The sequence below is a fragment of the Emydura macquarii genome, unplaced genomic scaffold, assembly GCF_026122565.2.
Source record: "Emydura macquarii macquarii isolate MOO-44397 ecotype Brisbane River unplaced genomic scaffold, CSIRO-AGI_Emac_v2 contig_767, whole genome shotgun sequence".
NCBI lineage: Eukaryota > Metazoa > Chordata > Testudines > Chelidae > Emydura > Emydura macquarii.
The window spans coordinates 1,792,780-1,816,819 of record NW_027130904.1 but is presented as its reverse complement, the minus strand read 5'-3'; the positions used below and the strand labels follow the sequence as shown (position 1 = coordinate 1,816,819).

The 24,040-nt window shown below is 37.5% G+C and overlaps 1 protein-coding gene across 1 annotated transcript in view; it reads right to left on the bottom strand.

Annotated features, from left to right (window-relative positions):
• LOC137149557 (histone-arginine methyltransferase CARM1-like) overlaps positions 1–24,040 on the bottom strand; it is a 69,900-nt gene that overhangs the window by 25,413 nt on the left and 20,447 nt on the right. Inside the window, exon 3 of the mRNA XM_067543063.1 lies at positions 3,062–3,187. Coding sequence (XP_067399164.1) covers positions 3,062–3,187 — 126 coding nt within the window. The remainder of the gene's footprint in view (positions 1–3,061; positions 3,188–24,040) is intronic.

The window sequence follows — 24,040 nt, the reverse complement described above, 5'->3', positions numbered from 1 at the left end:
GTGTAGGTGTTCTGCATGGAACAGTATATGAGTATTTGCATTTTTTGACAAGCCCATATGCTGTTGCATTCAACTACAGGCATAATTTAAAAAGTCGCTATCAAATATGCTATGTTTGCTTAGGTCCACATCACATCAACAGATACAATTTATTCATATAACAAATACATTCTTTTGGAAATCTAGTCTTTACTGTAAATATATTAATTCTGTACCTGGAGATCAAGAACATCACATACTTAAAGTGGAAACTATAGCTAGCCTATTTCCCTTTCCCCTTTCACTGCACTCACATGCATGCAGCACAGAGTATTGTTGCTGTCAGATTTTGTTTTAAGGTTTGAGAACTGAGCTGATTAGGCTGTATAAACACAACTACTGTTTGCATGTCTGTTTGATTTCTAGAGTTACTCCTCAGATAGCAATATTCCAGGATTAGGAGATCTGTAAAGGAAGAATCTGCATTCCTACAACCACCCTGAAAGAGCAATTTATTCTACCATCATCATGTAATTGTGTGCTAAATTAAGCAGAGCATCTGTACTATGGAGTAGACCTACACATCAAACCTACCAAAAAGGGCTACAAACTGATTGCTTGATCTGTTCCAAATAAATGATCTTTGCTTTTGAAAGAAGAGCCTGTAGGTACTAGATACATTAACTTTCATTTTTATGGCCTGCTTGAGCCTATTCAGATGTTACACACATGTTCAGCAGGAAATGGAGGATACAATCTATGATTTACTGCTGTCTAAATGCTAGAGGCAGGAAGGCATAGAAACAACAGTTGTCTGCATGAGCACAAGTGGGGCATGAATTTTTTCTCATCTAGAAAAGAAAGAGGACTTTGAGAACCCACAGCTCCAAATACATCTTTTCATAACTATAAAAAAAAGTCTTGAAATCTAAAAGGACTAAGTTTTCACTTCAAGTCTCTGGATGGCAACATTATTTTCTCTCTTTTAAATAAAATTTATATACATACACCAATAAGGCCACTGCTTAGGCCACTGGACAAAACAAGCCTGCTGCCTTATAGTCTTTCATTTATAAAAATGTTGTTAACTTTCTCACAATTGGGGCACTGTTCAGTATTATGTTCTATACTGTCTTTATACATTTAAAAATATTATTTAACCTGTGATTCAGGAATTGTGCAAAAAGAAATACCATTTTTATTGGCAACTTCAAGTTTAAGCAGCAGCCAGTACATTATATTTGATATCAACAGGATATTTTTCTAATCTGAACAAACTTTTTTTTAAGTCTTTGGGAAAAGTAATTTACATGGATTTATGTGGACGTTTCAATTTATTTTTTCCCTATTTTCAAATATAATAAAGAGAACTCTGGAAAATGGCTTGTTTCCAACCATCTACACATGATATTGTATTCTCAATTTCTTATATGATTTTTAGCTAACAATTCCATAACGTGAAGCTGTATTAATAACTGAATCAGATATCTCTAAGAAGTGGGACCAAGCCTCAGGGAACCTTTCTTTCCTGTCAGAAGTGCACTTTCCCCCTAACGTCCAGGCCATTCCCCTTTGGAACACAGTGAGCTGGGCAGGGGACATTGCTTACACATCGAAGTGCTTGTTTGGAGTTATCCTTACCTGCTGTTTGCGACAGCGGGAAATAGGGGAAAAAACTCTTTGTGCACTGGTCTCTTAAACCTAAAATGCCTTGCAGAGCTGGGACCTTAACGACTAAATGAGACACTTAGGAGAATACAGAAAACATTTTAAAAAAGAAAAGTTTGTCAGACTTCAAGATGTACATCACAGATTATTTATGGAAAGATCTGTTAAACTGCTCAAAATTTAGCAAACCGATAACTCTGAAAGGTCAACGTGTTTCTACATTGGTATATAATGTCAAATATTCGGAAGGGTCAAGAACAGTCAAGATTCCAAAAATAAATTATTCAAACTCTGGCACTGAAGATTTATCCAATAATTTATCCATACAGCTGCTCTGATTATTTGTCAAGTCCCCATTTATTACTGAAGTGCTCTATAAATGCTGTTTTGACATTTTTTGGGAAACACCACTGAGCTCCAATTTTATGTCATAACTGTGTTGCTTTAGCAATGTAGGAGGATGCATGAATAATTTCCACTTACAGATGCAAGTGAGATGATCTAACAATACATGGCTTTTCAAAATTGCGAGGGGATGGTGATGGTAATAGTTGTGGTACCTGACCAGAGACCAGGTGATCTAGAAAAAGGAGCATTCTATCCATATTCATGCTATGTGAAAATTACATTTGGTCCGCAATGCACATTCCTCAAAATAAATGGATGAGGCTTTCGAATCTCCCTGTAAAGTCAATGCGATAACACTTCTCTTATTTATGCATATGATTAGTATAGAATAAAATTTGCTGCTCTTAGACTTAGGAAAGATTTGGTCAAAGTGGAGCTGCAAAACTAAAGTTTCACAAGTTCACTTAAATAAAGTTGTTAAAAGATTTTTTTGAAGAACTACAGTGTGATTCTTTTTCAGCATCAGTAGATACAAGCTAATGTACAGAAATGAATACATACAGGCTGCAAGTATATGTTATAGCACACCAATGAATGTAGATGCTTGTTTTGGTAGAAAAAATAAAAACAGGAAGAAATTGCTCGTTTCAAAAGCATTTGAATTATAAAACTGTTCAATTCCATATTTGTACAGATGAAGAGCTCAGCCTTAAGGTAAGGATAGCTTTCAGGATCATTAGAAAATTGATGGCTCATACACAGAGATTTATATTTACCAAGGATGAAAGGTTAAGACTACCATATTAAACTGTTATCTGTCCTCAGGAGTAAGAATGGGTTTGTGGTGGTTTTTAGAAAACTGATGCTTGTATGTCAGTGACTGGTTAGAATCTCAGAGTGGTAAGTAAAGTCACATGGATCATGAACGTCATAACATTACATGCAATATATAACAGAAATGTGGAATAAAGGGAAAAGAGAGGAAAATTTTTAGCAAAAATATTCATAGAGCAGCTAAGGAAGAGGAAGAAGATTCTTAGATGTCAGTGACGCAGCTAGCACTTACCAGAATGTGACTTGAATTGGAGTAAGGCACTGTTGTACCCCAGTGTAATTAGGACAGACTCTTTCCCCACACGACAGTATTCAGTGTCTCTGTTAACCAAGCATTTAAACACACAGACTCCATCAGCTGAAGGGGAAAAAAATACTTTAGAATTTTTTAAAAAGTTAAACACAAAACACAAAGAGAAGTACAGATATCTACAATTTAAAACCGTCATAAGCATGCACTAAAGATAGCCAATTTAAGGGAGAAATTTATTCTCCTGTATAGTGGTTCTCAAACTTTCCCCCCCAGACTGTGACCTATAAAATGACTGAAAATTCATCCCCCTACCATTCATATGCCACAGCTCTTTGTGAGCTATGCTGTGGTTGGGTGGGGGACAGAGACAGATGCAGCAGGAGGAAAAAAGGTGAGAGTTACTCCTTCTGTCCCCGGCTCTGGATTTCCCCCCATAGGGACTTAGTCACAGTAGAATTTTACTGGCTGCTCTGATGGTGTAGGCAATCCTGTAAGCACCCTCTAACAACACACTTTTGGGTCACACCCATTGGTTCAGAACCTGCTGCTCTAACACATGGAGCTGCAAAGAAAAAAATAGGAATCAAGCTGTAGCAACCAAATAGACCCAAGGAACTTCAGCAAATTTTTCCTTCTTTTGTATCTTTGGCATCTTGAGCGTCACTAAATGCAGTTAGACTATACTACGCCGGGTGTGAAATGAAGTCATCCATAAACCCTACTTTCTACAACTTTAGTGACAATGATCCCATTGTTTGGCTTAACAAGAACTTTATACACTTTTAAGTGCTCTTCGACTCTGAGCAGCAGCTGAGGTAAGCATAGGCAGTACTCTCTGGAAAGGAAGATCCAAAATCAGAGGTCTGGGGAATGGTAAATTAGCAGACCCTCTCACAACCATCCTTGCAGCTGTCAGGGGGAGAGCGTGTGACAGTTTGCATGTGTGTGTGCCCTGTAAAAAAGTTCACTCTTACTTCCAGCAACCTGAAAGTGGCTGGGGAGCTTCAAATTTAACTGGCATCTACAAACCAGGAGCTACCAAAGATGACGCCCTCAAATGGGGTTTTATACTGCCCCTCAAACCAGATTATCTAAGCTCCAGTGTTTTCACGGACAATACACTGGTAGGAATCCCAACACTTTCTCTTTCCCTTGATATTTGGGAGTGGGCAAGAGATAGCATCTCACTGGGCTTTGTTTCCAGACAGTTGGTCCTCTCATTTTAGTGTAATCCTCTGCCTGTTAAGCGACTAGTAATTTTTTTAAGGCCTACAAGTAAGTAAATAGATTTGTAGATCTGAATGCATTAATATTGGGGAAGGGAGAGAAATTTTTGGGAAGAAATGAGAAAAAGCACAGGGGAGAGTGGATTGACAGAAGGGAAAGAGGGTACATACAGACAGTGAAAATAATGTAGACAAGATATACTATGATCTGGTATAGAATATGAAAGAAAAACTAGAGTGACGCCAGGATGGGAAAGCTAGCACAACAAGCAAAGAGATTTAGTAAATTACATTTAAAAACAATAATTCAACAGAAAGTTAATTGTAACATATTGTCCATCAGATACACTATAGAACTGTTTTAATCTGTTAAAAAGCAGGAAGTTCCACAAGAGGGAAGGAGAGATACACAGCAGCACACATATTTTTCACTCTAGTCATTAGGCTTAGTTCTGGGGCTAGTAGCTGTGGTGAGAAATAAGTACAATATAAAGATAGTGGCCACTGTAATACACATTTCATATGTTATTTTAGGCTTAAGTATTCAAACCCTACAAATTTTCAAAAGTGTGTTTCCAACTTGAGCTTGTACAAACCCTGACAGATACTTACACATTTGGGTTTCAAGACACACACACTTATGTGTGCATGAACTTTCCTCATTGGACTTGTGCACATGAACACATCAGGACGGCCCATGAGTAATACAGGCACTTAGTACATACAACCTCCTCTAGTAACAAGCCAAAGTGACTATGCATCCAGCTACTTCCCCACAATTATATAAGGGTTCTTCTTTAGCAATAGTAGTAGAGACCTGTAATTTTGGTGATAAGATCTCCAGGGTTCAATCCCCACTGAAAACTGCAGTTTCTATACAGCTACAATCCATTACACAGATCTCAGCCATGGGAAATGAGACATTTTCTTTAACAAAGAAGTAGTTCAAATAAACTCTTTGGAAAAGTGCATGCACATGTAATTAAGAGTGAATGTCACTCTTCAGCTACTCTATTATGTTAATCTCAGTTATGTTTTCTCAGTGTTGCAACTTACTTTCTTCTGTCAATTTATCGCGCATCCACAAATAAGATAAATTGATAGCAAAATTGAACAGAAGTTTCATGGAAGAGGTAAGGCTGATACACAGTACAAGGTTACAAAGAAAAAGATTGGAGCCTATATGGAACACAGAACTATATTGCTAGATTTACTGGATGGCTTTTTGTACAGACAGACCTCAACGGTAAGAGTACAGATCCAAATTTGGAGACTTTCTCCCTCAAAATCCAAGTGTTCTGAGACAATCCCTTAGATAGAACTGAGCCACAACAAATGAATCCAGATGTGGATCCCAGCTTTTCTAAAATTTACAAAGGAGCTGGGGAGAGCAGATTCAGTACTGTGGTTGAGGCAGATTTCTTAGTTTCAGTTTCCCAGGGTAATATTTTCACCGCCACTATGAAAGGGTGGTACTTTTTAAAAGAAGCAGCAGCATATACTCATCAGTAATATAAAATTTACAGAATGGGGAGAGATCAACAGTAGGGTAATAACTTGAGTGTACACGTCACATCAGTAATATCGTGAGACCTGTGTCTAGAACATGTGCAGAACATACAGAGATAGATCCACAGTGTCATTTCAAGAATGAACTTTTCTCATATTTGGATTTATACTTAAAGCTAGAGCTGCACAAATCTTAGTGGTTTCAATTCTCATGGTCTCATATAAATCCTTTTCTTTGGTTTCTCCCTTTGTGAGGATTCCTACTCCTTGAATTTCACTTTAAGGTCTGGTAGAGGGGCAGCAGGAGTGACACTCCCACTGAAGATTCTGCAGCAAAAGAACAACTGCAGGTACATTTTGGGTCAAGTGTCCTACCGCTGGTTGAACTAACAGCCACTTGAATAGAGTGATGAGGGATGTTTTGGAAGTCCAGCTTTTTTCACAAATAGTTTTAAAAACCTTAATTATTAATTAAATTAATTAAATTAAAAATCTTCACTGCTTGAAGTTCAATAGTTAAGGTCAGTTGTGTTCTGCGTTTTGAACTTAAAGCAGAGATTCAACCACTTCGTTACGTATGAAGTTTATATTGTAACTCCCCGCCCCACAAAGTTACAATACCTACTGTGAATACAGAATGATTTTTTTTTTTAATTTCTTGTACATTTTCAGAATTTGTCTTTGTCCCAAAACATTCTTAATAAAATAACACAAATGCTTCAGACGTCTCACCGCCTACGTTTAAAGGCTTTATTGTATATATATATATATATATTTTTAGGATTAATGGTCATTACCCACCCCCCAACCCTTTATTATTCTTCTTAAGTGAAAGTTTCTTCTTCACCACGCACTACAGAAAATTCCACATAGAACTGTCCTCCTTCAAAATGGCTGTCATTTCCCATTGCTCTCAATAACATTAAGGTCACAACTTGCCCATAGTTCATTGGCCATTCTGAGAAGGGCATCTACCCCCCATATGTTTCAGTAGGATTTGGGACACAGGCTGCTCTTAAAGATGGCTGCTGGCCTGACTCATTGGAAACAGTGACGACAATGGCCACTCTGGAGGAGAGTACCTTAAATGAGGGCAGCTGTTAAGACACCCAACACTACCCTGTAGTGACACAGAAAGGGGGAGAAAAATTAATTCAATCTAATCTAGGACCACAAAAACTAAAATGACTTAATCATATGGTTATTGCATGATATCACTACAGGGATGATTTAATGTTGTTTGGCTGCCCTAACTATGCATTTCCAAACCTCAACGTATTATGATTTCTTTGTAAATTTAACCTGAGATTCTGAATTTCTTGAGTTCATGATACTTGATTTGGGGGATAATTGCAATATCCTCATAAAATATTTTACCCCAAATTATTGGCATATACTCTCAAATTTATCTTCATCTTAATGTAGTTTGTCTCTGGAAACATGTAATGTATTTTACATCCTCACATTCACGAGAATGCTAACACATGCAGAGGTGCCAGTGGTCTGCACTCTTCAGCTTATTTGAAAAATAGCTACAGGAGTTCTCTCCCCATCCAAATGCTGAGAACTACCATTACTGAGTAAAGATACAGTGTGACATGTGTAGCTGACTCTAAAGAGAACCAGTAGCCCCAACTTATTGCTGGTGGGTCACCAGGCACAGATGCCAGATGTGATCAGTGTAGCAGCCTTTATTTTGGAAGCAAGTTTATTAGAATCCGGAGGATAGTTTTAAAAAGAAAACATTTTAATGCAAGTTAACATCTTTGAGCTCATTAATCTTAACAATGTCTCTTTAAAGAGACGTTATCAAGATGTAGAGAGACCCCAAATGTATCCTCTTGAAATGCAAGCACATAGCATCTTAGGATACCTTTTATGTATACAAAAAATACCATTTGTTTGGGTAATATTATATAGTTTAGCTATTATGAGCACCAGAAGAAGGCATTTTCTTCATCATAAACAACATTCATGTCACTTGTTTTGGAAACTTAAAATCTGCTTTGGAAAGTGAGAGCACTGAACAACCCTATTCTGGAAGAAAGTCATTTAACTCAATTGTGAGCATTTAAAATTTGCATATTGAGCATGCAGAGTAGAATCTTTTCCATAACACCCGATAACTGCCACCTAAGGAAAACTATGTGATGCGTACTTCTGGGGGACTCAGAAGAGAGGAAGCAGGGATGTAGGGAAAGATGTGATCACAGAGACAAATAAGAGGATGGCTGTGCAGGGCCTTGAAGACAAAGAAGAGCCGATTTTTGTAGTGAATGGGAAGATGTGCTGTAACTGTTCTGACTTGCTTTCTGTCTACTGCTCCTTTAAATGGAGAGAAGTCCCACTTCAAGCAGCAGTAGCAGCTACCATCTTGTGACCAGGTACTGCCTGCTGCAAAGAAGATGCACATAGCATGTTCTCTCTCATGGCAACCTTCCCTTTGTTCTCTTTTGTCATTGTCTTAACATAAAAGAAAGAGGACTTTGACTGGAAAGATATGGGTGCTTTTTTTTTTTTTTAAGTGAAAAAAGCGTAAGTCGGTGGAGATGTTTACGATGATGAGTTAATATAGTTTGGACCCCTTTCAGCCCAATGAGCTCCAGGCAAAGCTCCATGTTCCCCTCCTTGGCTAGAAGAAAGGTCAACCGTAGGGTAAGGGCAAAAGATCCCTGAGGAACAAAGAATCCTCCAGAAAACCTGTTGACGGCGGTTGTGATCTGGAAGAATAAACACAGGGCTGGAAGTCAGGATACCCTGTTCTAATCCTGAAGGTTTGTCCATATGCCAAGTTAATGCATGGTAAACTGGTGTGCTGTAGATTGACACACTGGCTTGCCATGCACTAACTCACTGTGTAGACAAACCCTGACCATGCTACTGATTCAGAATTTGGCCTCAGGCAAATCATTTTGCCCTTCTATTGCAATTTCCCTACTGAAAATGGGGATAAGTAGTACATATCTACCTCATGGGGTGTTATTAGGAAGATGAAGGTAGTATTGGTACAGTGCTTTGAATGTATAAAGCATTATAAAATTCTAGATATGATTAAAAGGTTTTTGTTTTGTTTTTTAAAGTTTTCCCCATTAATAAAGTCAGCTAGACACTTAAATTCACATATAGATGTTTCTGTGTTTGACATGAGGAATAATCTTTCTTCATTCCATCACAGCACACCCATGCCAGTACTTTTCTCGTTAAGTAAGAACATATCATAAAGAACCTTAATTAGATTTGATTTAATAAAGCTAACACACATCCTTCAGTTTATAATTTCTTCTCACATTTTTTCAGAATACTTTTAATCTTTTATAGCACGTTATGAGAAATGCCTCATCTGGAACCTGACTGAATAACTACATCTAACGTTTTTTAGTCCCAACTGCTGCTATTCAGATAATAAAACTAGTGTGACATTTTATTTATACTACACACACACTTTTTTTTAGCATAGCATGTACACATGCAGAGTTCGGAAGAGTAAAAGGTACTTTTGAAAATCCTACGCAAATGAGTAAAGTGGACAAGTCCTATTGACTTTTAGTGGGACTTGTGCTCCTTACTAATTTATTCGCTTTTGAAAAAATCTTGCATCCAGTCTTTAACCAACCAGTGCTAAAATTATGTACTGGCAACCTTCAAAAGTATACATCACCGTGAAAAAAAGAAGCCAGAAATTGCTCTAAATGTCTTAGTAGACTACAAAAAACTGATATGCCCCAAGGGATTAAAAGAGCACACACTGTGTAGCACCAAACCTGGAGTGCTGTGAAAAGGAGGAATTTAGCTCTCCAAATAGAACAGAGTAGGAGACAGCCATGAAGAGCCTGTGGTCAGTCACAGCATCCCCTGTAAATATCACACACTAGGCAGAAGTTTATGTGGTCTCTGTACTGTTTCCTATAAGGATAACTTGAGGCAAACCACTGGGCAATATTCAAACTGCTTTTTTCCTTCATTCTGTTCCAATAAGCCCTTACCTAAAGAGTTGTGGGACTTGTATATGGCAGATTTCATGTAAGTTATGGAAAGAGTGTACAATGCCATCTTAACTGAAATGTTAGTAGCATTTGTCAAAGTGGATCTGTACCTCTGTTTCCCCCCACTTTTTGGTCTTGTCTATTTAAGGTTTAAGCTCTGTGGGGCAGGAATTGTCTCTTACAGCCCTTAACACATTGGGGTTCTGAGCTTGGTTGTCTTCTTTAGGCACTACTAAAATACAAATAAACAAACAAACCAGCCCTCAACATAGGGTACTTTTGATGGCTGGAACCTAGTCCCGTTTACATCAACATGTATTACCTGTGACTTGAATGAAAGCACAGAACGAAGAAATCAGGGAGTGATATATCATGTGTGAACTCAGAACGAAAAGAGTAGTTATTTTTATTAAGAGTCTAGTCCAGATGTTGATGTGAGCAGAGAGTTGAGGATATCTAATACTGAAAATGAGTAAAGTTTCAACCCAAAAGCTGCTTGTTTGTGTGTGCATGTGCATAGTTAAATATATTATATTCATCTAGGCACACACACTTTCATGTATTTTATATTCAGAACCCACACTAAGTGTGAATTTAACAAAAGAAATATACTGTATTGTGTGGTACAAAGCAAGAGGGATATGTATGAAGTTTCTGTCATGCAGGCTGGCTTTTTAAAATGTTATTTCACTCTCACTTTCACTCTCACACAGTATGACCCAAAGGAACTGCAATTCGAAAAGAAAAGTAAACTTAAAAAAGTCTTTGAATTTTATATCACTATCTTTTTTAATTTAAAAAGATTAAGCTGCCAGGTAGTAACTAACCTGTAGGCAGCAGATAATTAGGTCTCAGTGATTTCAGCAGCATTACATATGTAATATTTAAGGATGCAAATGTTTCTGAACAATTCCTCCTTTCTATTAGAGAAAACTATTTTCTTTAATCAGGCATGCACGTCTTCTTGTTACCATGCCACCATCCACGGACTATTTAAAACACCTTTCACGCAGAACACCACAAATTGCTTACCAAAAAACCCACATGTAATAGCTCATAAAACAATGAAACTTATGACTATGATTTCATCTGATAAACACTAAAAGCCAAGTCGAAAACGTGCTTTTTTGCCTAGATATAAGAGGCATGATGATCTTGGCCTGAAGCAACTTCATCAAAAGCTAACTATTCAGACTAAGTTTCTGTACAATAAAGGGCATCTCTCTGTAGGTCTATAAAAAGGATCTTGCATGATCAGGATTATAAAGGATTAAAAGGTCAGTTATGTCCCCTGACCAAAGTTTGTGAACCATTAAAAACACCCACAACACTTCATGTTATCTAATTTTCAGTTGATTGTATAACTGATATTTTGTAGAGCTAGTAATCAATGGATCAGTCAAATGGTCAGAGTGCATTTTGAAAATTTGCCCTCTTACAAGGAATATAGCAGCATTCTCAATTAACCAGAGTTCATGCATGATCTTATTAGATAGATAGTGTCCCTCAGTAAGGAATTATAAATAATCTCTCTCTCTCTTTTAAGAAATGCTACCCAAGGACCTCAAAGGTTTTAAAACATTAATGAACTAAGCCTCACAATTCACCTGTAGAACTAAAATTAATGTTTCCCAGAAGTCACTATTTAAGATTCTATTAGACATAAATTGGCACAATTTTATTACAAAGCAAGAACTCCCTCCCTACCAAACACACCCACCATGAGCACATTATTTGGAGGAACAATTAGGCTGCCATCAGTTATTTAAAATAACAAGGCTGAAGAGCAACATTTTCTTCATATCGGGCTTGGGAGTTATGATCTTCAAGATCTAAAACCAGGCATGAGACAGATGTGATGAGATGCATGATATAATTACTGGGCTCTCAGAGTCAGAAAAAAATTATAACAATCTTACCTCTTATGTAACGCTTCATCTGTAGATCTCAAAGCACTTTACAAAGGAAGTCAATAGCATCATCCCCATTTTACTGATGGGGAAACTGAGGCATAGAGAAGTGAAGTGACTTGCCCAAGGTCACCCAGCAGACCAGTGGCAGAGCCAAGAATAGAACTCAGGTCTCCTGAGTCCCAGTTCAATGCTCCATAGGAATTACAGCCCACCTCATACTAAAGGAAAATACTTGCTAGAGTGTCTTGTTAATGCTACAAAACCAAGCAGTGAATCCTCTCTATACTGAACAATGATGGGATCATAAGTGAGACTATAATGAATGGCAGTGAACTGAGCTCATTAAGACAGACTGGAGATAAAAACCAAGAACTAAACCCAAGAGATGCATTAATAGTCATTAGTGCTTAATGCAATCAAGCCAATACTTTGTTCATCATAAAAGTCTAATGTAACAGATAATTCAAATTGTAGAAAGGCTGAAGGAGCAGAGGCAAGTCTGGTAAATAAACTCACAATGCCTAATAAGCATCATCTTAGTAGTATGGTCAGAACTGAAACTAAACTAGAGCTTCTCAGATAGCTAATCATTACTGAAGGAGGACAGCATCTGTCCAGCAATTACCAAATGTTTGAAATTTGGCTCTGACGGGAGCTTTGAAGCTGGTGGGAAATTAATGAAGTCTTCCCAGGTTAAATTTGTTTCTCTGAAATGAAGCAGTCTTCAGAGTGGATCCCAAGAAAGAATTCATTTTTGTAGACGAAGGGATGATACCTCCGTGCAGCACTCTTGAGTTATTTGGATCTTTGACTGCTCTGGAAGCTATTTTATATAATTGTGCCAACCAGTTCAAAAACATCTCATTCTAGCTTCCCAAAAGATTAATAATTTATTTAGACAAGGAGATTACAAGAGTTAGAACATAGTAAAACTACTGGAGAAGATTTCAGCACCAAGAAACAGTTTTAGAAACTTAGGAAACAGAATGAATAACTACTTAAGAATATTGATCCTTGTAGAAAAGGCACTGAGTAGTGAGGATCTGGCAATCTTGTCACCTTCAATATCTGGCTTAAAAGGTAGGCTATTGTCACGTTGGCTGGATGGGGAGGGGGGGAGGAAAGGCATTTATTATATTATTTAACATCAATATGTCAAAATCATAATAATTCATATGAGATATGCCCTGTCAGGTACTATTAGAAAGGCTATAATGTGCTAAGTAAGATGATAATGTTTATGTTCATGCGTTATATGTGTAATGGAAGTTATGGATATGTTTGATATATCTGTATTTCAAATTGTGCTGTGTCTGGGCGATACCCCAGACAAGATGGCTGCAGCACTAGCCTGCTTAATGTCCCATTAAGAAATTCACAGGTACAGGAGGCCCAGGGGGAGAAGCCAGGGATATACCTGATGAGTCACCAGGACTTACTCATGTGACCCTGGACTCCATCTTATTCCTGTAAATTTCCACAAGCAGCATGGCAAAGGCCAAAGGACATAAAAGGCAGCTGCACGACATCCATTTTGTCTTCAGTCTTCTGTCTTCAGTCTCCAGCCTATCTCTGGATCAACTCATCTACAACTGAACTGAAGCGGTGAAACAAAGGACTGAGACCCATCCAGGTACTGGATGTATACCAGAGGGACTGTACAAGCTTGCAAACTCCACAATTATAGTTTGTTTCTTTCTTTTTATAATAAACCTTTAGTTTTATTTACTAAAGGGTTGGCTGGCAGCATGGTATTTTATGTAAGATCTAAACTTATATTGATCTGGTACTGTGGCTGACCCTTCGGGGTCAGGAGAAACCTTTTTGGTAAAGAGCATAGAGTTTTAAATAACCGATCTCTTTACTGGACCTAGTGGCTGATTGGGAGCCAGAAACTGAAATGCAGTAATGGGGGCTGTGTATATTTTTGTTTTGGCTTCTTGATAACCAGTGTGGGGAATCAGAAGCACTGTTTGTGGCTGGTTGGGAAGTCTGACTTCAGTGTTACCCACCAGTGCTGGGAGAATCTGCTCTCCTTTTGCAGCCTGCCCTGACCCTGGCATTTTCAGGTGGCTACCCTGGGCACGGACAGGTCACAGCTATTTTACAGAAATGGAAAGTCTTGCATTACATACTTCAGAAGAAGCTAAAAGATTAGTACCTTGCGTGGCTTCCATATTCATCCACCCACTCTCCCACCCACACTTCGAAGCAAACACAGGCCCTACGAATTAAAAGAAAAAAGTGAATTATAGTATGAATGTTTGGCCCACTTTTTCTGATCTGCCATATAATCTGATCTTGCTACACAGATAATTATGATTTACTGATTTGCTTTGACTGATGCCGTACCATTTGCTTAGTTGGTTTATAAATAAACAAGGAAATTTGAATTATCTCTATGTCCAAAAGTCTCCGCTAATATGTGGTGTTTAAACAGTTATGTTCACCAACTTAAAAAGCTCCCACCTAGGATGATGACTAAAATTGCTGATCTTTTATCAGCAGGTTCTTTACATGCCACTGTTAGAAAAGTTTATTAAAACTTGATTTACATTATTATAATTTTGTTGATAACTTGAGAAGAGAGCTGGCCAGCTAAATAGGAGATGCCAAGATGTCACATTATTGCAATATATGAGATGACCATACTGATTAGTGCACACTGAACCAGAGCCCAGTAACTAGGTTGCTTACAACCAACACCATTCAGTTTTTACAGCTCATTTTCTTAAGGGCAATAACAGGAAAAGTTCCTGTTGAAAGGAAAGCCAACATATCAGGGAGAGTGAAGAAAGATGAAATCAAAAATAACTTTAGCATCTTTTACAGAATATCTTTGGAAAATAATGATACCTAGATTACAAACACTGAACAGGGAAGATAAATGTGAACAATCCAAGGGAGGCAAAAGGGGGGGAAAATCACAGGTCAAAGAAAGAATAAGGTGACTAAGAAAATGAGAGTTGGTAGCACTTATGTGTGTAATCATCAGAACAAGGGAGACTTCATCTGCTGAACAAGACAATGCATCTGAAGTTGCCACACAGTAACTGAAGAAACAATTCAAAGCTGTACTGAACTGGATATCACAGTACTCCACAATCACAGCTACAGTAAAATGAACTGACTTTCAACAGCAGCTCTATTAAATCAGCAAGAAAGTGAACAGTCACCTAAAGAGAAATCTAAGAAGAGGGGACATACTACTACATATGGTAGGACAGGGTTTGGACTCAAGGTATCTTGCTGAAATAAAATGTCTGACATTCCCTCTGCATCCAGAATTTAGTATCTGCAAGAACTAGAGGCTGAAATACTGCTTATGATATTTCTTAGCATATGCGCCACATGCCTCAGGTGGCATGTGACCAGAATTCATCAACAAATTTGGTTCCACTGGTTGGATCATTAGTTTCCCTGGCTTGGTCCAGGTACTTGGGGGCCTCAGCAGAGTCAAGTCACATATTGTCATGGAAGAAAAAAATGAGGAAATCCTGGATATGAAAAACAGCAATGGTCTCATCACTGCACGGATGGCAAACAGACTATGGACTGTAATGGCAAAAGAAAAACTGGTTCTTTCTATTACAGACAAACATCATGACTACCTGTTATGTCTCAGAAGTGTTAACACATTGTAATCTACAAGATTTATAAAACTTGACCAATTGCAGGATACACACCTCAACTTTTATAATATACACCATATATTTCTCTTACATTGATTTAGTAGTTGTTATAGTTATCTTTGTTGCTGTATCTGCATTTTCACTACTGGCAATAATCTGTAAATTTTCAGTCATATCACTGCCTATTTGTAGCATGGCTCACTTGAATGTTGCAACCAAAAAGCAATTGTTTTGTAAGAGGAAGAAGGGAAAGCAAACAGAATATTTATTTTCTTCCTTTGAACTTGGTAGCACAGATTGTCAACCCCAGTGAGATGCTAAAAAGATTTACAGGGTCTGCAAGATTGTAGAGAAAATATATGTTATAACTTTATAAAATGTATGTCAACATTTATGCAGTTGAGATTGTGGATGAAGGAGGAGATGGAAAAATGAGGAAGCTACGCTGGGTAGAAGGCTTCAAACAGATGAGCTACAGATCAACATCTTTATGTTACTGAGATTATCAAATAATTCACAAGTAAATATTAATTCAACATGAGGTCTAGAATTATGTTAGTCTGGGAGTGGGCTCTCTTGAGGCTGAGTTAATCAAAAAGCAATTATGGACAATGCCAGTTTTTGATCTGTAACATTTTGAAAACTGGAATTATTGGCACCTCTGTCACCTGAAAAAAATAATCAGGTATAAAGATTATTATTCCTAATGGAGACCCTTAGCAGTTCTAGTAAATAAGGCAAAACTTGAACTGCTTCTATGAGTGCTGGGGTAAGAGGGAGAAGGTGGAAGAGGATGTACAGTGGCAAAGGTAGTGTGTATAGTAAGGAGAGAGGGAGGTAAATATATACATTCAGTGCAAAAATTTCCTCTTGAATGTTACCTGTATTTTTTTCCCAAAACACGTGGTTTTAGTCTGTAATTCAAATGAGGTGTTCAGGTATTACCACACTGAACTGAAAATTGCAGAGTTAGAGGCAACATCAAACACTAGATACCTAGTCACCTTCAAAATATAAGTGGTTGCTGTTATTAGTACTAGGGTAGCACCTAGGAACCTCCTCATTAAGGCCCCCTATGCTAGCACTGTACAGACAAATAGTACAAATGACATCCTCAGTTCCAGAAAGATTGCAATCTAGGTGTCAGACAGCATGTGATAGGTGGACAAAGAGACAGCTGATGGGGAAAATGAAGTAAGAAAATGAACAGAGTTTAGCAGAAAAATGGAAATCACAGCATGCTTCTTGCCTAAGCAAACGCTTAAAAGTGTTCATGGTACTTTTTTAGGAGAAACCGTATACTCAGTTTCACTAACTGCTGTCTAACTGAAAAGGACAAATAATTTCTATTTCTAACCTTAGATCTTCTGTCTACACTACGACTTTTAATCTAGTTTGTAATCAGCCAATGGCATATCGCCTTGAAATGTTTTGTGTCCACACACAACATGATTAATACACAGTAGATGTACAGTATCCCGGCCAGAAAACTAAGCTGACTCTCTATTTTCCTCCTCTCACCAGTTCTAAACATTGTTTTTTTTCCAGTATAAACTGATTCCTCAAATTATTCCTGTGCAGACATCCCTCCTTCTTTACAGCTCTCTTGGCAGCGATTAGGACATCCTAGAACACCTTACCCAGTGTGCTGATGGAGGCTATATGCACACACAGCAGCTCTAAGCACGCCATTCCTGCCAAGGTATCACTGGTAGCACTCGCTGAAAAATAAAAATCTGCTGCTGTTAAAAACAGAGATGAGAGGTGGCAGTGGCTAGGTAGGACGATTTCCCCATTCTTTCATTCCTTTGCCCTGCATCCCTCTCCTCTGGGAGGGCTTTGTTTTATTTTGCAGCAAGCTGGGATGTAAATCTACCTTGTGCTGGCCTGCCATGCATTAAGTTCCAGACAAAAAGGTTTGAATTAGGCAATAACGGCCCACCATTTAGAACCTAAAAGAGTATGTGAGTAGGTCTTAACAGTCTTTTGATGATGAGTTATCAATGAACCCTGAAACAGTAAACCAAAAACTGCAGGTGTCTATGAAATGATTGCTGAACTTGGCAAAGATACAATAATGCATAGTTTCTCAACCTGTCACCTCTAACCCAGGTACATACTTGAGTTGCGCACCCTGGTGTAAAGGTGGTAACCCTACCAACACTAGATCTGACATCTGTCATTCACGGCCTTATATACTCAGCCCTTCTTCCAACATATGGCTCAGATTAGTCTGTAAATATAAAATCCCATGGAAAATTGAGTGTTGGGGTACTTATTAAAATTTTCAGAAGTTACGGGGTACTTGCTACTTAAAAGGTTGAGAAACACTGCAATAGTGTGCTTAACACTTCAAATGGCACTAATTCAAAGTAGTCCCAGTGAATCTAATGTAGAATATTGCTTTAAGAAATTAGAGCAGATGCATTTTTTTTTAATCCAGCTACAGTTACTAGAGAAAGTAGGATTTCTGATTCAATGTTTTCTTAAATTATTAAAAATGAAGAATAAATATAATAGGATTTAGGATAAAAAAGCAAGACCCTGTGTACTAAATTGTGGGGAGAAAGGGGAAATCAGAGAGCCAAATTTAATATGATAAAATATATGCCAGACTGTGATTGTCATCTAGGAGGATTTCATTTTCTCGCATGCACGCACGCACGCACACAGTTGTGAAACTAAAACAATACTCTACAAACCCTTCCAGTCTGTATGGATCGGTAACCGATTCTACTAGTCAGAAGCTAGCCTATAGTTCAGGTGTGCCACACCACAACGGGATTTCTCTATAAAAGGAGGATATTTTAACATATACACTCTCTGCCTCTCCAAAACCTAATGGTGTTGATTTAAACTGGATGAAGACAGCACCACACAAAAATGTAGGCCAAAATATACATGACAGATTTTTTTAAAATGTATTGTACCAGATGAGATTATAGCCAATCTACTTTACAGTTTTATACTGCCCCCCATCAACATAGTATCAGAGTGCCTTTGCTATCAGGCTGATAGAATTAGCACATTTCTTATCTAAAACGTATGCTGCCCTCATCTATAGCCAACACCCAATGCTTTAAAGCAAGACAAAAACATCCTTGTATACACACACTTAGCCAATTGTATAAGGCAACACCTACCTACCTAGCCCACCCCACGCAGAGAAACGCAAGCCTTGATTTTTTACATATAAATCAATATTAAACTATTAAATTTGCTTAGTTTATATTTTTACTAACGTTTTGATTTGGGGTCTAATTTTGTTCATTTGACAGAGAGCTTACTGTTTTAAGAGAGGAAAGCAAAATCTGTCCAGAAAGTTCACGTTGATCTAATAAAGAAAACTGGGAGCATAAAAACTAAATGCCTTGCATCAGCAAACCATACACATGCAGAGTATCTGATTTTATAATAGGATGTATGGTGGTGCAGATTATATACCCAAAAGCAAGAAGGCAGGCAATATTCCTCCTTCAAATTCCATGAGTAGAGAGGGCAGCCAAAATTCTCTCCCCCTTCTCCTCTCTCTCACTTTTAAAAGACAGAATCCCGTTAAAATGATCCTTAGCAGCAGATATTGAAATTCACTGTCTGAAAAGAAATATGATAAAGCCTTAAAAAAAACTAGAGGAACAAGTTATGCATAATTTCACTTTCACAGCTCAGTGCTCAATGATATTTGAAATGAAAACCCTTTATCCCCCTTGCTGGAAATATGTCTAGACAGTGGTTGTTTACTTGAAAAAACACAGTTATCTGCAAGATCTTTATTTCTGCACATATGTCCCTACTTTACAGTTGAGAGGCAGTGTATATTTAGTTTTATTTGCTTTTGGACTGCTGTTCCTTGGCTTAAGGTATTAGATGAGCTGGCTCTCTCCTAGCAGTCTTAAATAAATGCCAAAAATATACTCCTTGACACTCGTAGTTATTTGTCCAAAGACACTGAGGACCACCAAAAAAAGCCTGTATATCTCAGGCTAGTTTTCCCTAAACAATCGAACTTTTGCAAGGAGTGTAAAAGAGTCTTCTTGGTCTTTTTAAAAAAAATATCTTGTATTGACTTTTCAAGAAAAAAGTTTTTAAAAATCCCAAAGGCAATAATCAAAATATTTAAATTCATCCAACAAATCATTGTTACCATCTTCAGGCCAAAGGAATGCAAACATACAAGTCTACTGCTTTAGCTTCTATATTCTCTCTCTTTCCCATCTCCACAATATATTTTTAAAAATAGGACTTGTGTCTAGAGGAAGCCATACATAGAAGACCATCACCACCAAAACAAATTCCCACACTGCCTCCTTCTATATAACCTTGCCCCTCCACCTATTGTGTCTTTTGCTCTTTACATAAAATGAAGGAACCACACAGGCAGAGTGTGGTCCAGATAACCCTGTTTACTAAATATACACAACATGCAAGGCCTAGCTGCATATACAAACTGGTGCTCTGGCTGGGATCTATGATAGGCCTTCTAAAACACAGAGAGTGCTGCTAGACGGCTCACAACATATGTAAAGGTATATTACCCTAGTCCTATAGGTTACACCACCCCCAGAAAACTAAAACAAGATCTCAGTTGATGCATTAGAAATTTACAACAAATGTTTTTGCTCTTTTAGGACTCAATCCTGCAGTTTGCAAAAACAAGGAGGGAAAAGAAAAGCTGCTCCTGTGCTACCTTCTCTCCCCCTGCTGCACAACACGAATAATTCCTATTGATTTAAATCAGAGCTACTCATATCACAAGGAGTGAAAGCAAAGATCCCAGTGTGCAAGGGATAGATACACACCAGAAGCAGAGCGGCTCCTCATCTTGCTCAAAACCAGCTGCCTCAATGTGTATGGACAGTTACTCCTGTACACTTAAAGGAGAAAATAATTTAATGACACAGCACATCTATAGTTTGCTCCCTGTTATAGGGTGCAAGGTCTAGCTGTGGCCATGTCTATTCTGACTCCATGCCCTCTCATCTTCACAGTGCCAACTTGGTCATGCAGTCAGAGGATCCATTTTTATGAACCATGCAAATGACCGCAGGAGTCAGAACTCACAATCTCTCCTCATGCATCTTTTTTAAAAAAGTGAGTAAAATGCAACTGTACATCTAGCTAAAGTTCTTCTATGGCCCTCGTTATTTTAGCATCTGAAACACCGCACAATCCAATGTTTATCCTCACTTCATCTGTAAAGTATGTATGCCAAATATCCTTTCCTTCCATTTATTTATCTGGTGGTGAAGAAAATGTCTGTTTCAAGTTTTAGACACCTCCCCTTTAGGTGAGCTCCATTTTATTGTACGTTAATTTGGCTTGTAGCAAGTTTTATAACTGACCTTTGCAACTATAGCAGACTATTACAAGCATGCACCTGTGAAGGCTCTAGTCTATCAGCTTCAAAACTGAGCTCAGTCTTGGTATCCTGACGTGATTTAAGCAATAACATGTGTAACCACAAGCAGATTAGGAGTCATTTTTACTGCAAAGTGTGGGAAGTGTGGGACAAAAAGTGTCATGTTGTGATTACACATGAACTGTAACCAAATAAATTACCTTTTTCACCTGCCATGGTAACACGTACAGCAAACATTTTAGGAGCAAAACTCAGCGTATAAAGGAGGAAACGAGGGCTGGGTAAATAGGTTGATATTTAGATCCAGAAGTTCTAATATTTTTATGATAATCAAAGACCAAATCCAAATATTAATCTCAGACCATCTTCTCCCAAGCCATACCTCCTCCAGATATTCATTGTTCATATTAACAAAGAGTGTTACCAACTAAAAATGATGCCCAAATCAGGAGGTGGGGTGTGAGTAGCTCTGTATCTGTCCTCACTGAGCTTTTGGCTCAGTCAGCCACTTCTTGGATATGCTAGTTTGTTCTAGATGTAAACTGAAAAATGAAGGATCAGAGACTGGAGTCAAGGAGAACACTCTAAAATAACCAAAGGGTGTGCGACTGAGCAATAGGGTTGCCTGTTCTGGTTAGACATATTCCTGGAGGTTTCATCACATGACAATCTTTAATTCCTGGAGACTCCAGGACAATCCTAGAAGGTTGGCAACCCTACAAGTGAGCAAAGATGTTCAATGTAGACTATAGCACAGATGTAGTTCTACTGCAGCAACTTAATTAAGATGTTTTGGATACAGATTAATTATTTTTATTGGTATTTTTATTTGTCTTAAAACATGCACATGTACTTTGAGAAATGCACTGATGAGAAACTTTGAATGTCATGCAAGTACCTCGGAAAACACTGGACCAAATTCTCTGCTGGTATAAATTGATGCAGCTCCATTGACTTCAAATTGGAAAACATTAATCAGAAGCTACTATTATAAATCCTTGTGACTTACAGGCCTTGTAACGGTTGTACCACTGGACTTGAATGTAGTCCAAATGCAGAGTCCAGTAGACGTATATAAGCGATCTCTGTGTACCTTTTAAGGACTAAGGGCAAGAAAACCAAAAATAGCATTTCATAATGCCCTGTGTACTGTTACTAGTAAATTGATCTCACACTGTTGGCTTCTGCTTAGCTTGACATTTAAGACATTAAGTCTGTGCACCAATCTCTTTATATGAAAATGTCTTGGGGAGGACTGTTGTAAAGTGACCTGCCTTGCAGAAACTAAAGGTTAGACAATGTTTCCTCAATCACCTTTGCAAGTGCTTACTTCTGTTTTTCTTTTCACCCTTCTATCTATTACTTTTACGAGTGAAATACGGTTAACATTTACTAAAGAGATGCACCTTGACACTGTTTGAAATGACAGAAGTAGTTTGTCAAACAAGAGAGTCAAACTATTGTCTGATAATTGGCAGGTCTGTGAAATATGGGTAGTTATAGACTTTAAATTAATTCTATATGCAGATCTATACATCTCATTTTAAGAGTGATTTTTAAAAGTAATTTTATATACATAGAAGAGTTCCAGAGGCATAGCCGTATTAGTCTGCATACAGCAAAAACAGGAAACATAGAAAATATATAGAAGGCAACATTTTGAACAAGAAAACTTCAAAAACAGACTTGAAAGAGAAACTGCTGAGTTAGAAATTATCTGTAAATTTGACACATTCAAACTGGGTTTAAACAGGGATTTGGAATGGCTCTCTCATTACAAGAAGTAATTTGCTCTGATGACCCATTCTCACCTCCTACTCAATGGTTGTCATCAAGCCTCAAGTACTGGCTTCCCCATTGTTATCTATGTCCTTGGATATGTAAATGTTGCCTTCTATATATTTTTTATGTTTCCTATTTTGCTGTATTATTTCTACCAACTGCATCTGAGGAAGTGAGCTGAGGCTCACGAAAGCTTATGCCTACTGAAATTAAAATCGTTAGTCTTTAAAGTGCTACAGCACTCAAGTTGTTTTTATATACATAAATACAGACAATCAACAGTTAGGTATAATTGGACACTTTTTTTGTCAATGAATGCTAAATCTCAATACATATTATTTTTGTTTATGTTTAACAGACAATATAAAATAATGCACCTCAGTATCTTAATAAAATGAATTTTTTGTAGCAAAACATAAAAAGGCTAATATGTAATTTTTTCAAATGCATAAAGTCACCTGGGAAATTGATTTGAGTTTGTGTGCAACAAATATCTTTTAAATGTCATTTACTTGCTTGCATACATTTTCATTTAGATAGTAAAAACAAAAAAACCCAGAATAAACACAAACACAAGACTGCTATATCCTTGATGACACCAAATATTTTGAACTATTAATGAAACATTCACAAAGCACCACTTTATTTTGGTAATTTTAGGTCTATAAATACATTTTGGATGTCTCACAAAATTTTGGCTATATCAGCACAAATATAAAACTTTAAAGGGTAAATTAGCATAATATGATTCCCCCCATTTTTTTTTTTTTTTTTTTTTTTTACACACACAACATATTTTAAATGGTCACTTTAAATAAAAATAACAACAAGAATAGATCAAAGGCATGTTGTTCTGCACACCAATACATATTTAAAAACAAAATTTTTAAAAAGGTAAAAAATAGGAATGTTGTATCTTAACTTGCTCATCTTTACAACAGCTATTTTTAAGCACTTGTGTTGTATAGTTGTGTGTGGCATAGCAGGGAAAATTCCAGCCATTAAGGATCAGTAACACTTTATCTAAGAATATAAAATGAAAGAAACGACAAGGTGCATATTGACGTCTAGTATTTAGCACTGGCATTCTATATTCCAAATAAGTTTAAGGATCTTAATGAGAAATGATTTTATTTGAAGAATTCATCTCCAAGAAAAAGAAAGAAAATCCAGAACTTTTTTCTCCATGAAGTTCTAATGAGATTAGTCCATTCTTAATAGTCCCCACCCCCAGTAACTGGACTGTAGCCATTGCCTGATGCACAAGGTTTGCTGAACCTGCAGGATGCATGTGTGAAAATATTAAGTTTCTTTAGTCAATTACCAGGAAAAAAAACGTATTAAATCTATTGGGCTTCAGTGGAGCTATACCAGTTAAAGATCCAGTCTACAATTTTATATCATTCCCTCTTTTTGTTTCCAAATAACACTAGAAGCATCTTAACATCTAGCCTCAAGTTCAAAGTCTTTTACCCCAGCTCACAGATTTTATTGTATTTGCTTCACAAATGCCTGTCATGCATGATGTGCCAAATATACACCCAGGCAATAAAA